This window comes from Papilio polytes, unplaced genomic scaffold, assembly GCF_000836215.1.
Source record: "Papilio polytes unplaced genomic scaffold, Ppol_1.0 DF824191.1, whole genome shotgun sequence".
NCBI lineage: Eukaryota > Metazoa > Arthropoda > Insecta > Lepidoptera > Papilionidae > Papilio > Papilio polytes.
Window position 1 is genome coordinate 3,503,056 of NW_013525013.1, and position 17,857 is coordinate 3,520,912.

At 36.0% G+C, this 17,857-nt stretch overlaps 3 protein-coding genes across 3 annotated transcripts; 2 read left to right on the top strand and 1 right to left on the bottom strand.

The window, feature by feature from the left end:
* Nucleotides 1-951: 951 nt before the first annotated feature.
* On the top strand, nucleotides 952-5,224 carry LOC106110788 (cytochrome P450 4V2-like). Its single transcript, XM_013292695.1, has 11 exons — nucleotides 952-1,032; nucleotides 1,251-1,425; nucleotides 1,855-1,944; nucleotides 2,022-2,132; nucleotides 2,208-2,393; nucleotides 2,919-3,115; nucleotides 3,329-3,395; nucleotides 4,162-4,345; nucleotides 4,442-4,593; nucleotides 4,699-4,887; nucleotides 4,960-5,224. Exons 2-11 carry the CDS (start codon nucleotides 1,269-1,271, stop codon nucleotides 5,106-5,108), a joined length of 1,482 nt encoding a protein of 493 aa, XP_013148149.1. The 5' UTR covers nucleotides 952-1,032; nucleotides 1,251-1,268; the 3' UTR covers nucleotides 5,109-5,224.
* Nucleotides 5,225-5,332: 108 nt separating this feature from the next.
* LOC106110729 lies at nucleotides 5,333-6,999 on the bottom strand. The gene is made up of 6 exons (XM_013292626.1): nucleotides 6,946-6,999; nucleotides 6,664-6,847; nucleotides 6,354-6,559; nucleotides 6,140-6,265; nucleotides 5,823-5,849; nucleotides 5,333-5,617 (listed from the first exon to the last, which is right to left on the bottom strand). The coding sequence occupies exons 2-6, from the start codon at nucleotides 6,824-6,826 to the stop codon at nucleotides 5,333-5,335; spliced, it is 807 nt and encodes a 268-aa protein (XP_013148080.1). The 5' UTR covers nucleotides 6,827-6,847; nucleotides 6,946-6,999.
* Nucleotides 7,000-7,791: 792 nt separating this feature from the next.
* Nucleotides 7,792-17,621, top strand: LOC106110907 (dyslexia-associated protein KIAA0319). Its single transcript, XM_013292857.1, has 14 exons — nucleotides 7,792-8,213; nucleotides 8,326-8,556; nucleotides 8,909-9,435; nucleotides 9,884-10,004; nucleotides 10,476-10,705; nucleotides 10,988-11,210; nucleotides 11,512-11,669; nucleotides 12,022-12,162; nucleotides 12,734-12,974; nucleotides 13,543-13,733; nucleotides 14,457-14,747; nucleotides 15,082-15,304; nucleotides 15,962-16,126; nucleotides 17,234-17,621. Exons 1-14 carry the CDS (start codon nucleotides 8,057-8,059, stop codon nucleotides 17,392-17,394), a joined length of 3,060 nt encoding a protein of 1,019 aa, XP_013148311.1. The 5' UTR covers nucleotides 7,792-8,056; the 3' UTR covers nucleotides 17,395-17,621.
* The last annotated feature ends 236 nt before the right edge of the window (nucleotides 17,622-17,857 follow it).

Consider the following 17,857-nt stretch of genomic DNA (forward strand, 5'->3'; position numbering starts at 1 on the left):
ACCCCGCCATTCGTTTTATGATTTTTTTAACGTAAGACACTTATATACAGCTGGTATGTGATATAACTGTGTATACGACCTATGTTCGTATTCAACATCTGCGTCTAAATTAAAGCTTTAAAAATCATTTTGTACCATTCAACCCTACGTAATAGTTAGTTAAAGTTCTTAAAATGTTTTCATTGATTTTCGATACCTAGTTATTATTACGGGACTATTGTCCCAATCTATTGATTAAAAAGTATTTTCTTACGTGAATAATAGACATATAAATATAAAACACCACATCTTACTAATCTTACTAATATTATAAATGCGAAAGTTTAGATGGATGGATGGATAGATGGAGGATGGATGGCTGTTTGTTAGCGTTTGTAGCCTAAACGGCTAAACGGATCTCCATGAAATTTGGCACAGGTTTAGAGCATAGTCTGGAAGAACACATAGGCTACTTTTTATCCCGGGAATAGGTTCTTTTAATAATTATTTTTTAATTATTTAAATAATTAATTAATTTATTTTTTTAATGTTTACTCGATCATTCTGCAACGGTTCAACATATCTTATTGAAATTTGGCACAGATATAAAACAAAGTCTGGAGTACACATGGGATAAGCTTCATCCCCGAGAAGTGACCGGTTTCCGAGGGATACGTAGCTTTTTATAATTTATATGGTTCGTATGTTTTCTAATACCACGCGGACGAAGTTGGGGGCAACAGCTCGTATAAATATAAAACACCACATTCTTCGGTGATAAACATTTTTAAGATAAATAAACTTGTTTCCTGAGCAAATGTTTTAAAAGCAGTTAAAAGAAAAACTTACTCGAATAGCTTTATAAGTGCTTTTATGTATTACTCATGGCATTATTAAATATTTGATCTGTTAAGGTTCCATGGCGTAGTTAAATAGCTCAACTTGATAACCAATACGATAGTCACTGTCGACGTTTGTTCCACATCAGTAGCATCACATGCTCTTAACATATTTACAAATCTGCACTTTTACAGGACCATTCTAGTGCGCAAGGTAATAACTAGTTTATTTTTCTTCACATTTAAATATTTTCTACTTATTAAGAAAAACAAACAAAAGAATGTCATCTGCAAATTGAACATTAATTTGTCGCAATACACCCTGTATTGAGATAAATGAATGATAGGAAGAGGGTAATAATATGTATATCATAACTTGACAGGAAATACGAATGCAAAATTAAACAAATTCACAATTTCCGGGATGTTTAGGTCCAGTAAATCAAAACAATGATTATTTTGGTTGTGTTGCTGATCCTCGCTTGTTGCTACTGGGGGTATTGGAGCGCAGGAGCTAAGCGGTTGGACCGGGCCACCGCCGCTCTGCCCTGCCCACCTACTCTGCCGCTATTGGGAAATGCTATGCTATTTATTGGTAACTCTGAAAGTAAGTTTGAAATAACTACATACTCACTGTAATCTATCTATGCAAATATTATAAAGAGGAACGATTTGTATTTTTGTATGACTGATTTCACATTCAAATTCTTTCACCATTGAAAAACTACGTTATCAGTAATTAACATAGCGACTATATTTATTTAGTTATTTCAATATAAGTCGCGAGCAATAGCAATATAGTTAGTATTAGATAAAGAGACAATATAGGTAGGCCAACGTTTAATGTTTTTAAAAACAACCTTTAATGAAAATGTAATGAAACAACAATTAGTCATTTCCCACGTCTTATTTAGTACTTGCTTTATTTATTCACAAGAGCTAGTGCATTATCTCGAATCACGAGATGAAACTTCCTTATACGTATCTTGAATCCGAAAATATTAAATAAAATATTCTTTCCCTGACTTCTTTATAGAAATTGTTAAAACCCTTGATGATATAGCGGAATTGAGTTACAAGCATAAAGGAGCTGCAAAACTTTGGCTTGGTCCAAAACTATACGTAGGTAAGTAATACAGTTAAGACTAAAATGCTATTATAACAATACGATCCGATATAACATGATTGATAAATATTTTCCAGCTGTAAGTAATGCAGAAGACGCGAAGATAATTCTAGAAAATTGTTTAGACAAAGATGTCGTGTATCGTTTTCTGCGGCCGTGGCTAGGACATGGACTTTTTGTCGCCCCGCGTAAGTATAAACAAGACTAAAAGCAATTTAATTTTACCTTTCGTACTCCTAGATTAACATTATATATATTTTTAGTTAACTTATGGCGGACTCACAGAAAAGTGCTGTTACCAGTATTCAATAATAAAGTTGTAGAGGATTATTTAGGAGTTATTGGCGAACAAGCAGACATATTGGTTGAAAGACTTTCAGAACAAATCGGCAAGGGGTACTTCGACATCCTTCGATACATTACCGCTTGTACACTGGACATTGTATTTGGTAAGTGTTTTTTAAACATGGGTAAGAACAAATGAGTTAGATATGTTACTGGTTCGCAATAGTGCTAACATATCTTTCTGTTAGAATAGTCCAGACATGATTTTTCGATAAAACAAAATCGGTAAATTTGATTGCATTGAGATGCCCTAGCCGCTATTATATCCGTATTATACTAGTTAAGTTAGGCGCAGTATAGAGTTTATTTACTAACTCTTATAAGAAGGTAATCTCGGAACTCGGAATAGTATTGTTTGATCACGTTTATTAAAACAAATAGGTATACGAGTATGTGCATTGTGTTCGCTAAATAAATCACGTAATGTAACTTGACTTTAAAAATTAAAATTTGATATACTTAATATCTAAGACTTTCTTAAGATATACGTGAAACATGGGCGTCATCAGGGAGACTAGAAAGGGCAGCTAGCTCCATCCCTATATCTAGATCATTGACTGACGACGCTCATGTGATAAACGGTATTAAAAAATAGGGACATAGATGACCGCTTGTTAATTTACCAACAGAAACAGCGATGGGTGAACGCATGGACATCCAGCATTCCCCGGACACGCCGTACCTGCGCGCGCGACACACCGTCATGACGATACTTAATATGCGCTTCTTCAAGGTGTGGCTCCAACCAGACTGCCTCTTCAACTTGACGTCATACGCTAAACAACAGAGCGAAAATATCAAACTAACACATAAGTTTACAGACGAGGTAAGTTACTCAAGTTTTCTTTTGTAACGTAAAGAAAGCAATCAAACGAATCATTTTATGCGACTATCGCTTCCAGTAGAACCAGTTGATACTGCTAATGCAGCGAGATAAAACAATAAATCAACTATGCAATAACTTAAGAATTGTAGATTAGTCCCTTTAAATACCATTCCTTTTCTGTCTTAGGTAAATTAGTAAGTTCAACTTTTACAGGTGGTCCGGAAAAGAAGACTACGATATGAGCAAAGTAAATTTACAAAAACGACAAATGAAATTTCAGGTACGGTACAAAAATACCACTAAATAGTTATACTTTTTATATGTATGAACGTGGTATAAGTAAAAAAGTAAACAATGTATTTACAAAACAAATTATCCTATGCAATTTTACTAGCAGATAATCAAGTTCACACTTATGTGCATGCACATTCTGTTCTGTGCATTGTAGATAACAATGTCGCACATCATTCAACACATTTACGGCTTACGTAAGTGAAAAAATCGTAAAATTTAACAACATATTACGGTACTGGTACACAATGGGCACATCTCGCTATGCAATCAAAGAATCACCTTGCTTATTTACTTCTTAAGACAAACTTGTTGAGAACATCCTCGGTTTGGAATTAGTCATCAAATATTGCATTAAAATCGATTGAATTAATATTAATCACAGCTATTGTATTTACATGGTCGTGAGGTGTGAATGATTTTTGTGCCCAAATATTTGGTGTGAACTAATGTAACGCGTGCCGTTAATTCACATGTCCTTGTGCCTTGATATAGGTTAATGGACTATTATCTCTGGGTACTTAAATTTTAATACGCTATTCAAACTCTTTACATAAGTAATTTAACTGTGTAGGACCATGTCACGCTACCCAATTGCGGAACTTTATCAATATTATCCCACCAATTTTAATTTTTAACTGCATTGCAATCATTTTGGATAGAAGTATGGTAATAAAAATGTTTTCTTAAGGATTCTATTGTACGCTTTTCCGGACATCCTGTATTCTTCTATGATAGAAATACTTTGTAAACAGATGGCAATCTCCGTGTCGTATTAGACATGTTGTTCGGACGGGAGATAGAATTCACCGACGAGCAGCTACGAGAACACATCGACTCTATCACCATTGCTGGCAATGACACCACTGCTCTTGTCACAGCGTACACCCTGGTCCTACTTGGCCTACATCAGAACGTACAAGAGGAAGTCTTTCAAGAGTACGTCATTACTTTGTATCTAGGGTTCTATACGGATTGCCAAAACCAACATATTTGAAGACTTAGTAGGTTTTTGTAATTGTAATGTTATTTCAGGCAACTTTCTATATTCGGCAAATCAAGACGAAATGCTACAAAAGAAGATGTTCAGAACATGCACTGCTTAGAGAGGGTGATAAAGGAAAGCATGCGTCTGTACTGTGTGGTGCCTATCGTTGCTCGGAACATCGATAGAGACTTGTATTTACGTGAGTACTGATGTTTTGGCAATGAAAGCCCACGGTTAATATTGATCTTTTACACTGTAACTCTTACTCCATACAAATTAAAGTTGTTGAAAATATCTTTTTCAGCTTTCTCCGGTGTTACATTGCCTACTGGAACAAGCGCGGTGGTAGGAGCGTTCGCTGTACATCGCTCTAAAGTAGAATGGGGTCCGAATGCTGATGAATTTGATCCCAATAGGTTTCTGCCAGAGAGATCAATTGGTCGACACCCTGCTGCTTTTTTACCCTTTAGTTATGGATCCAGAAATTGTATCGGCAAGTTTTAACAACATTTAATTTGTATTATTTTTATTTATGAGTTAGAAGTGATCATAATATTGTTTTCAGGTCGGAATTTCGGTATGATTATAATGAAGAGCTTAATCTCGAGCATTGTTAGATCATACAAAATGGAAGCTTTAGAAATTGGACCGTTGAAAATGGAACTTTTATTGTTTCCTATTAATGGGCATCAAGTTTGCCTTACAAAGAGATGAACTATAATACTTCTTAGATTACCTAATTGTAGAAAACAACCGCCTTATTACCTTGAGTTTGTACTTTCGAAACCGTTCGCAAGAAAAAAATAATAATGTGAAAATTTTAGACGTAACTTTAGGCATGTCTAATGAATTGAAATAAAAATACAATGTTAGCTTTTATTTATATATTGTTTTACGTTTAATTACAATTGATTTTTTTATAACTTAAATAAATATATTTATGTATTTAATTCCTTTGTGTCGTCCGTGTCATTTTTAATATTCTTCTTTTTGGCCTTATCGGGAGAGACTGTATAGAGTGTGATAAGAGGTTCCGTGGTATAGTCGAACTCCATGATAGCTTCGTGGTCGATGACGTCACGGGAGGCGTCGACGCCGCAAGTCAGGTACTTGGCGTACTTCGTCAGATCGAGGAAGCCGACGCCGCACGGCCGATCAACAAGACGTGACGTCATCATGCCGAGGACGAAGCCCGAGCACACGACAACCGAACCAATATCGTCCTTGAAAATATCGCTTTATAATGTACTAAAAAAGACACTTAAGAAAAAAAAAATGTAAATTCTACTTTCCTTTCGAGCTGTATTTATTTGGGGCATGTCGATTTTATAATACAATTCTTTGTAACTAGTTACCTACTGGTATCGACATGGTTGATATCAGCTGGGTTACCTTCATCAAGAAAAAGTAAAAAAAAACCATACTCACTGGACACAATGCTCCGTACTTTTCATTCTGTGAAGTAAATAATTATTATTTTTACTATTTACAATTTTATCTAGAAAACGTAAATAATTTTTTTATAACTTTATTAACCTTAACCTAATTTGGTTCCACCTGTTTTATCTTCGTAGACCGCATAGAATTCGTTATTTAGTTTATTTTAATAAGTTTAATTCGTATTCTGAAGATTGTGTTTACATGTAAGACGAGAGGCGTGCTTGGATCTTCAATTGGAAATGCTCGATCTCTTTCTATTCCTCTAGATTATGGATTATTTATAAGCATATTTAGTATTTACATACCTTACAAGGTGGCTGACGAATACAAAGATATTTGTTGTCATAATTCCACAAGTTAACGCAATATTTCGACGGCAACAGAGTAATCTCCATTCTATAGAGATGAATTAATACTGGGACCAATAAACCCTGTAAGATTTATAATTGTTTAGAAAATAAGTAACTAAAAATATGCGTTAAATTAACAAGTATAGTTAGTTTAATGTATTATAGTTACTCCTCTCCTGCTTCCCCAACCGTAAAGGCGGCAAGAGCGGTCCCTGTGTCTGGTTTCAACACGAGGTGAAGCAGCTCCGTACCGGACCTTATTTACTACGTAATCTGCGCCTTCCTCTGGCTGATGGAATGAAAACTGGTCGCTTAAGATCAGCAATGCCAGGTTATCCGGCTGACAATCCTTCCATCGCAACGAATGGTTGTATCCTGTTATAAGTGTATATGCCGCGGAATGTGCAGAAATATTAATAAAATTGATTTTATTAAAGCTGTTTGTTTTTTATTTAGGATTTGCAGAAAATAGAACTCACCTTGATGTACACAAAGGTTATTTACCGATCTGCTAATACCAGTTTTCTCCAAAAACATATGAGTACCAGCAAATACATCGAACCTATATTTTTCACCGAAGACACAACTAGCCGGTGTAAGCACAACGTGTGGTTCTAATATGACGCCAGTGCAAAAAACCATAGCATGCGATAAAAAATAAACCTGAAGCAAAATTATTTAAATTAAATTCTTATGGTTACTATTGCTATTTACTTATTTTTAAACCGTCTATTTTTGAAAACAACCAAAAGCCCACTTACAATGTACTGTGCCTCATTATTGTCGGCTTTCTTGCCGAGAAAACCCGCCGCATTATTAAAATCCATTTCCACTGTAACGATTAGGTTTCAACAGTTAGTAACGAAAATGACAAAATATTATCCGCATCAAAAGCATGAAAAATGTTTCAGTAAGTTAACTTCCTTATTCGGACTTATCTTCTAAAAATACATAATTAAAATATTTACGTAATGTCGAAATTCCACCAATCTGACCTGCCCCCATCTTTGGATCTAAATATTCCTGTGTTGTGAATAAGATTCTAAATGAAACAGAAGTTAGTAAGCGTTATACAAATTATAAAGCAATGTTATCGTTTTGATTACGAAGGCATGGCCATGAAAAAACAAAGTAACCAATTATAAGATTAAAAAATAATGAATTGCAGTTATTAGGAAATTAAGTTTAAAGACATAATGTAAGCACAAATGTCCTGCTACCCCATTTCGCCATGTATCATCCAGTCCAGATATGCACAGCCCCTTTACTCTTCGAGATGCAGGTATGCTATTAGATTAATGGTAGTATCAAATAATAATAATAACGATCGTATAATCGGTGCAATAATTTCAGTATTATGTAAAACTAGTTTTCGTCAGCGACTCTGTCCCGTGCGACGTTGAAACAAATTGTTAATACATAGGTGTTCATCCAGACTATGCACTACATCTGTGCCATGGAGATCTATTCCGCCGATTAGAAGATACCTTCTAATAAACATCCATCCAAGCGCATTTATATTAAGAGTAAGAAGTAAAAGTTAACATTTCATTTTACTATCTGTTTCACAGATCAGAAAACAGCTGTCATACTGTCAAAGTCAACGTCAATCGTATTGCTTTCGTAATTCGTATGTTACAAACAGTAATATTTTTAATGATTATTGTTTCAAAACATTTGATATGCGTTTTATCATTACACCCACGCTAATACTAAATATTATCTTTAACTTTTAATTTCCTCCGAACGAGATAAATGTTAGCTGCAACATAATTAAAGCGGTTGTTTAATCAGAACGAACGGATACTGAACAATAATTTTATTTAATTTTTACAGTTTTTATGTTTGTTGAATTTATATTTGTGCGTTATAATGTACGTTACTACTAATACTGTACAAATACTTGCAATATTTATTATTGTGAATATAAGAATATCATTCTCGCAATTTAACAAACCTTGGAATGATAAGTATGAAAATATGTGTCCAAAATTATATCCTAAATATTTTGGAAACTACTCACCGGCTGGTAAGTGTACTATTAATATGACTTTTTTTTAATTCGTATGTTCATCAATAAAAATAGATTAAAGAGGCCATATGTACATCTCATGATTGTTAAATGATTGTTCTGGTTTTAGGAAATCTCACAGCTGGAAATTTCTCAGAAAAGAAGGAATTGAAAGGTGTTAAGCAGTGTGTGATGGCCTGTTGCCTTGCCGAGTTGTGCAATGTTGCCTTCACTGTGGATTCTAGATGCTATCATATAGAATGTGTGAGTGATGAACTCTGCCTACCCCTGCCTCGACCTGGGGCACATAAGTGGGATTCACATGTTGCTATGGTTTTAGTTAAACCTGTTTTACCTAATGGTAAATACAAACTTTGTATTACATTTATATAACAGTAGTTGTTGCCCGAATATCTGTCAGCTCAACAACAAAACTTAATTAGTATCCTTTGTGTTCTTACAATTTATGCTCTATATCTATGTAAAATTTTAGCTAAATCTATTGTGCCATTCTGGAGATATGTAGTAACAAACATTCATCTATCTATCCTTCTAAACTTTTGCATTTATAATATTAGCAAATTTATGTGACATGTTACTCTAATAATAATTTGTTATTTTCTGTCTAGAATACAGTAAAAAAAATGTAGAACTTTATCACAGTAATAGTTGTCATATTTTACCATGTGTTTATTTATTTTTTTTTTCTACAGAAAACTGGCTGGAAATTTTAGATCAATCTAATAATAGAGAAGTAACTAACAACTTCTCACAAGAAGATGAAGTGTACCCACCATATACAGGGCGATACACTGATCTATTGACAGAGGATGAGGATTTTCTCTCTCATTTCCTTAACAACTTACCCAACAATGAGGACGAGGGTACTCAAACATTCAGCAAGTTTAGAGAGAATTCTGACAATGAAATGATAATGGATGCAACAAATTATCTGGAAAAAGTACCCTGTGTTGTGGGTGTAGCTGATGACTGCCCTTTTAACTCTGAATGTGTCTCACTAGGGTTAAAATTACGTAATGGCATATGTAAATGTATTGCTGGCACTGAAGAGAATGCCCAAGGTGCTTGTATTCAATCAATAAGACCATACTCTAAAGATACTACAATATCACTGGATACAAAGAAAGATGATGACTTAGCTGTTACAAAACTCAGTGATACAAAATCTGATACACCAGCGCCTAGGCAAAATTTAACTGTTTCAATATTATCAAAACAGGTAATTATTACTTTGTCTTGCTTTTAGTATTCAAAAGCGGACACACACCTTTGATAAAACTATTGCATGACTGTTTTACGATTGTCAATTGTTTTGCAGCCAATTAAACTGATTAGTTGCACAACTAAAAATTGAGTAGTGTGTGCACCTCCATTTAAGGTCATAGGAATCAAAACGAGACTAAACAGTTGTGCGATAAATTAGTTTCAGGTGTATCCACACTCTTATTGATTCAAACAAAATTTACTGATGTAGACAATACAATGATTATAGGGTGTTTTTGTCTGCTGATAAAAAGCCCAATGGTGTTATTTTCCATTGGTTTCATTTATTCTATTTATTGAATCCCAACAGGAAACACCCTTAGTATAGATTCAAAGATAACCTTTAGTTTATCAGTCACAAGTGTATTTTGTACATGCATTATATTTGCAATACATTATTTTAGGTTCAACTTCCCGATAATGAGGTGACTTTGGCAGCATACACAATACCTGATGAAAAGTCTACTGGTAGTCATTACAACTATGTGTGGACCCTTGTAGATCAACCTAAGGATGGTTTTACTGGTACGGTCTTTTTTTTTTTTAAACATATCCTGCAATATTTAAAACATTTTTGTATTATTAATTGATGCATTGTTTTGGTAGAACTATTTAATCATTGTTTATATTAATATAGTAAACTAGTTGTCGATCGCGACTACGTCGACGTGAAAAAAAAAACTGCGTAGCATATGTGTTCTTCCAGACTATCCTCTATATCTGTGCCAAATTTTATCGAAATGCATTTAGCCGTTTAAGCTACAAACTCTAATAAAACATCCATCCATCTTAACTTTCGCATTTATAATATTAGTATGAACTATGATTACTATGATAGGGAAGCTGGAATAAACGGATGTTTGCTATTACTTCTCAAAATAGCTTAAGAAATCCAGATAAAATTTGGCACAGATGTAGAACATGGTCTAAACACACACACTAAGATTTTTTTTAATTCATACAAAATGTAAAACTAATGTTATTATATTCTAATAGGTAATATGAATCAAAATGGAGCATCAGTCACTTTAACAGATTTAACCGAAGGACAGTATAGGTTCAAAGTGACAGTGAACGGTACAAATTCGTATGGTGAAGGTTTTGCGAATGTAACAGTTTTACCACCGAAGCGGACAAACACGCCGCCATTGGTGGTGATCACACCACAAGCACAGACGGTGAAACTTCCCAATTCTGTTGCTGTGCTAGATGGCAGTGCGAGTAAGGTACGTGGAAATAGTTCCGTATTGAAAGAAGAATTTACTAATATTTCTTATGGATATTTGATTCTGAAACACAATGTGAAGAAAATTATCAAGTTTTGTGATATTTTACTATTTTATTACTTGTGCTTATCTTACTAAAGCCCAAACATTAAGAATTACAAAACGAAATAAAAAAACTTGGTCGACTTATGGACCAAGTTTTTTTTTAGCTTTTTTTTAGTTTTTTTAAGCTGATATTGGTTTATATGTTTTGTATCCTGTAATATGTTTTTTTTATTCTAGGATGATGATGCAATAATATCTTGGCATTGGGACTTAACTGCCGGACCTATAGGCTACCAACCACCTCTGCAGGATGGACCCACACTAGTGTTGAAAGACTTGAAGCAGCCCGGCAATTATACATTCAAACTGACCGTAGAAGATTCTGACCATGTCAAAAATTTTACAACCGCCAATATAACTGTTTTGAATCATATTGATTATCCACCAGAAGCTAATGCAGGTATTTTCAATTTTTCTTTAAAAAAAAAATAACAAAAACAGTTCTTTCAGATTAAAAATTTGATTTTTACTTTTTGAGTTCAATAAAAAAAAAGATAAAAACATTTTCTGTCTACTGTTGTTACTGTTGTTGTTGTTGTTATTTTTCTATGTATGTCGTGTAAACCTATAATTAGGACAAATTATCTGCATGTTACTTATTGTATTGTGTAAAAATGTATGTGTCATAATTTCGTCCTGTTTATCTTAATAAATAAAAAAAATCGAATGTTTTTTTTCTATTAAACTTTATCATTTTACAGGTCAAGATGTAATAATATATTTACCGAAAAACAACTTGACATTGAATGGCAGTCTGTCGACTGACGACCACGAGATCACATCCTGGGAGTGGACGAAGTCAGCCGAGGACGAGAATAAAGCTGTGGATATGCAGAACACGCATTCTCCATACTTACAGGTCCAAATACATATATACCTCCAGCTGGTTTGCTCCAAAAAAGTAGATATTTAAAATAGCTTTCGCCATCATTTTGTGACACTTTTAATCATTTTCTCAAATTTGCCATACTGCAAATTTTGTTTGAAGTAAAACTATTAAGTTTTAAGAGCGTCTATCGCTCTCGGGTTTCGAGCACTTGACTTGTAATCGACAGGTCTTGGGTTCGAATCCTGCCATATACCAATGTGATTTTCGAACATATGTACATTTACCCGACGTTCTTACGGTGAAGGAAAACATCGTGATGCCTGCTCTGTGCACTTCAAGTCAAGTTTTAATACAGTAATAGTGAAATATTTAAATTCCACAGCTATCAAATCTATCGGAGGGCGTGTACACGTTCGTGCTGAAGGTGACGGACTCGTCGGGGCAGGTGTCGACCGCGGAAGTGCACGTGTTCGTGAAGCCGCCCACCAACACGCCACCCGTCGCCGACGCCGGACCTGATACTGTGAGAAAACAAATATTTGTACACAAGTACATTTTTTTCATAGTCGATATCTGGGAATCGAACCCAAAAAAGCCAGTTCTGTAGTCCATACCTAAAGCCACTTTCTAAGACTTCTATTAATTACGATTTTTTTCTATCTATACAAGTGATTGCTATATTTTAAAAGACTTTTTTTGTGTTAATGTTAGCAATTTAAAAAAGTACTCAACAACATTCGAATGCTCTGTTTGTTTAACAATAGTTGAATGTTCATATTTCACGAGCATCGCAAACCGATGATCTAAGCTAGGTTTAAGGTGAGGGGCAGAGGGGGCAAGCGGTTTAATACTATCTAGACACTTTTAAATTCTTTATTAATATTATTCATGCGAAAGTTTAGATCTTCGTTTGTTAGAGTTTGTAGAATAAACTGCTGAACAGATTTCGTTGAAATTTGGTATAGATTTAGAGGATAGTCCGAAAGAACACTTACTCATTTTTATTTTGTTTTTTAAATTTCAAGCAGACGGAGTCGCGAGCGAAAGCTAGTATTTTTATAAACATAGCGTTGATTAAACTTTAATAACTGCAGTTCATCTCGCTGCCACAAACGTGGGTGACACTAAACGGATCCGGTTCCCATGACGACCACCGCATAGTGGCGTACACGTGGCGTTGCGTCGCGGGACCCACCAACGCCACGCTGCTCCGCCACAACGAGTCGCTCGCTAACGCCACTGCACTCACTAAAGGACAGTACGTGTTCTCGCTCACCGTGCTCGATGACAATGGAAACTCGGCCACCAAGAATGTCACCGTCACTGTCACACAGAGTAAGTAAATCAGACTTCATACCATTATAAATGCGAAAGTTTAGATGGATGGATGTTTGTTAGAGTCTGTGGCCTACATGGCTGAACAGATTTTGATGAAATTTGGTATACATGTAGAGGATAGTCTGGAAGAACACATAGGCTACTCACTTTTGTTCGTTAGAGTGGAATTAAAAAAAATGGTCGTCTATAACATTCTCGCGTGCATCTACTTTTTACCAGCTACCTTCTAGTCAAAGTCCCGTCTAAATCTGTCCACCTGTTCTAGAGATAGCGGTCCGGCCGCCATTTTAACAGCGCGGAAATTTAAAAAATTTCGCCTATGCCCGTCTATGGCAGTTACCCTTCAGTGATAGTCCTGTCGGAGTCGGTCTAGCTGTTTCCGAGATTACCCGGAACAAACGCGGCTTGTGGACAGACAGAGAGACAAAAATGTTTTAAATGCGATTTTCGTTATCAGCAACGCAAATACACCATCTTCCCGAAATCTGGATTTTTTGTTATATTACAAACAGACCTTTCAATTTTATTATAATGTGTTATAATGTGGTCTATTTTGTGTTATCAGATAAGAACAGTCCCCCAAAAGCGGTGGCGGGCGGGGACCAGGTGCTGGCGCTGCCGCTGGCGGTGCTGGTGCTGAACGGCAGTCGCTCGCACGACGACTTCCGCATCGTGTCCTGGAAGTGGACCCGCGCCGGCGCCGGCCTCGCCGCAGGCACCGTCATACTCGACTCTGACACCAAGCCCGTGCTTATGGTAACTATTATATTACTAGCTTTTGCCTCAGTATTTAAATGTTAAAATAAAACTATCATATTGTAGTCTTTATGGTTTTGCAGACTATGTTCTACATTTGTGTCTTTTGATAAATTTAAGCCGTTTTAAAAATACATCAATCCAAACTTTTTTAATAACATTTATAATACTAAGCTATGGCTAGGAGATAGTCCACCAAACTGGTCCACTGCTGGTTAGTTGACTTCACACACATCTTTGAATTTCTTCTTATGTGCAGCTTGTAAAAATTGTAAAGTAAAATTGTAATTGTAAAGTAAGAAAAATTGTATCGTATCGTAATGACGATACGATACAATTTTTCACCGTAAGGACGTCGGTAAATTATGTACATAGGTAGTTCGAAAAACACGTTGCTAAATGGCAGGATTCGAAGCCAGGACCTGTAGATTCCAAGATAAGTGCTCAAACCCCTGAGCAAATAACGCTCTCATCATACTTCATACTAATATTATAAATGTGAAAGTTTAGATGGATGGATGGATGTTTGTTAGAGTTTGTAGCCTAAACTGCTAAATGGATTTCAATGAAATTCGGCATGGATGCAGAAAATAGTCTGGAAGAATACATAGGCTACTTGGTTTTTTTTAATACCACGTGAATAGAGTCGCGGGCGAAAGCTAGTGTACAATATTAGTATGCGTTATTACCTTGTGTAACATTATTTTCACTTATTTCCCTCAGTTAACAAACATAGAATCGGGTAGATACGTGTTCGAGTTGACAGTGACGGACGACCAGGGCGAGTCTGACCGGGACGCGGTCAGCGTTCAAGTGAAACCGGACCCCCTAGAGATGAACCTACTGGAGCTGACGCTGCACACGCCCGCCTCCGCCTTCACCAAGAGTCAGCTGGACACCCTCGTGCAGAAGATCACGTTGCTACTCAAAGATGATATTAAAGTTAATGTCACTCAAATACGAAGCGAAGTCGACTCTGGAAATACGCAGATTATATTCTTTTTATCGGAAAAGGTATGTATTTGAAACCTATTTAACACACTATTTAACACTTAATTTTTTCCACATTACAAAATAATGTCGTCTATTATATCGATATAATCGATTATACTTATTTAATTTCGCGACCTCCTCCCCTAGTTAGATGTGAACACTCTAAAACTCCAAACTAAAATAAGCGATAAAAAATCCGTTACATAAGTTAATTTGTTACTAACAGTTTTAACTGAAGGCGAACTGTTAAGATAAAACTTTATGAAGTTACCAAATTACATCTAAGTATGTCTTAGTTTGTAATTATTTCATTTAAAAAGGAAGAAGATAGAGGGTATGGTTAATGTGTGTGTAGGGCGTGGCGGTGGAGGGCGTGCGCGCGTTGGGTCTGCTGCGGGGTGGGGGTGTGGGCGGGGGCGCGGGCGGGCTGGGCGTGGCGCGGCTGCGCTCGCTGCGCTGCCTCAGTGCGTGCTCGGGCCGCGGCGTGTGCGACCGCGCCACACGCACCTGCCGCTGCGACGCCTTCTGGATGCAGAGCCTCTTCACACAGTTCGACCCTGATGCGATGCCCGACTGCGGTAAGACACTCATAAACGCACGTTACTCTTGCCCATTTTAGGTTATTACACGATACTAGCTGTTGCTTGCTACTTAACTCGCGTGAAGATAAAAAGTCTGTTAATCTCTGTTAGTTACGCAGGTTTTAATGTTGAAAGAATTTTTGAAATCGGCTCAATAGGTTTTGACTTATACGAAAATACAAAAATTGTAGAGATTTGTTTAAAGAAAAATGTACCGTAACGAAAAGGAGAAAAGATATCACTGTAGACTAAATCATACTTGGTATTTTACTATCACAAAATGACTTCGCATTTGTATTTTACGAGTTCAAAAAGTTTCAAGTGCTGTCTATACCTTCTCTATATAGAAATAAATTTATTTGTTCAGAATATGAATTCATTCAGGCATGTGTTGCGGTCTATACCTAAACGTGGGTTTTAAATGAATATGTTAAACTAGCTTTCGCCCGCGACTCCCTTCGCGTGGAATTAAAAAAACAAAAGTGAATAGCCTATATGTTCTTCCAGACTATCTTCAACATCTGTACCAAATTTCATTGAGATCCGTTCAGCCGTGTAGGCTACAAACTTTAAACAAACATCCATCCATTCATTCATCTAAACTTTCACATTTATGATATTAAGAAGTAAGATTCGAGGTATTGTGGTTGGCAGAGTGGTCTGTGGTGTACGCGAGCCTGTGCGGCGTGGCGGCGGCGTGCGCAGCGTGCGCGGCGTGCGGCGCGGCCGTGCGGCTGCTGCGCCGCGTGTGCGCGCCTCGCAAGCCGCGCGCGCGCCCGCACTACCGCCTGCTGCCGCGCGCCGACGAACACAAACCATGTCTCTAACTCTCTTACTAACTACTGTTTTATATTATAAGGTTGCAAACGAGCAAACGGCCACCTGAATCTGCCGAAATGGAAAGCGAACGCTGCCCATAGACATCCGCAATTGCAGATGCGTTGCCTACCTTTAATTGACGGAAAAAAGACACACATAAACAGGATATTTCCCCTTCCTATGAGTCTCCTCCACTGTCAAATCCACTTTTCCTTCCCTTCCTATTCTCTTAAGAAAAGATTGGAAAGGAAAAGGGACTAAAATTAGACCTCCGCCACCACATTCATCAGACGAAACGCGGTATACCATACATAACAAAACGTTAATATCACTTGTAAAGCCCGCTTTAACATCATACTGTATGGCCAACTCGCCCTTTGCATTACCACGACCACACAGAAGACAGTCAAGTGGGTACAATTCCGCATTTCGTCTGATAAGTGTGTATGCCGGAGCCCGAATTTTATGATAAAAAAAACTTTTTATATATTTTCCTTCCTCTATTATATTTTTAATCAATCGATTAAGATCAATTATCCAATTCTAATTAAGCCGGTTTAGAATATGACTAACGATCGAATATTGAAATACTGACATTTAAATACGTAACAGCGTCTTAAATTATTATTTTTTTAATTATTTAAAGCCACACTTATTCCAAACAACTTTTTTGCTTATCAAATTATAAGCGGCGCTTACGAAGTGAAGTATTAGAATACGTTTCTGTATTCGGCCGTTGAATCTTAACATCAAAGTATATTATATTTATTAAGATACACCAACAAGGAAAAATGAACAACACTAAAATATTTCAAGAATTATTAGCAGGCATGGATTTTTATGCATTAAAAGTAAACATGCAGAACGAGCACTTAATATATAAACCCATACTGCATAAAAATGACTTCGCCTTCGTGAACTTAAAAAAATAAAAATAAAAACATACTTACTGATAACGTAGCTTTCTAATGATAAAAGAATTTTTGAAATCGGCCCAGTAGTTCTTGAGTTATTTCAACACATACAAAAATACAAATCTTTCCTCTTTATAATATTAGTATTGATAAATTAAATGGTAAATAATTAATTAAATACGTCAAATTTCAGTTACAAGCAAAGACGTGTCAGAATCGGATACGGAATCGGACGTGTTGTACGAATCTAAGAGCAAATCGAGTTTGTTCTCGAGCCGCGCCAACAACGGGGACGTCGTCGCCAACGGATGGAAGAAGAACGGACTGAAACCTTCCCGTAAAGTGAAAACATAATTATTACATGTTCATACATATTATAAAATTGTAACTATAGTATCCACGGTAATCCGATATCCGACAAAATATAGGTTATCCGACAAATGTAGAATATGCATTTATTATATTATATTGTACTAGCTGTTGCTAGCATCTTCGTCCGTGTAATGTAGCTATTTATTGTAAAAGATTTTTTACATACGGCCCAGTAGCTTTTGAGTTATTTCAATATATTTATATATAACAATACAAATTTTTCTTCGTCATAATATTGGTATAGGTTTTGCCACATTTTTTATTTTTATATCTATTTCTGAAATTTAATAATTATTATTACCGAGATAATTTTAAATACGTTTTATTTTACATTAATTACATGTTTTCTACAAAATACTTGTCGGATTTACTATATCTTGTAATACAATTTTCAAAGTATATCGAATTACCGCGGATTACTAAAATTTGCAAGAAACATAATATA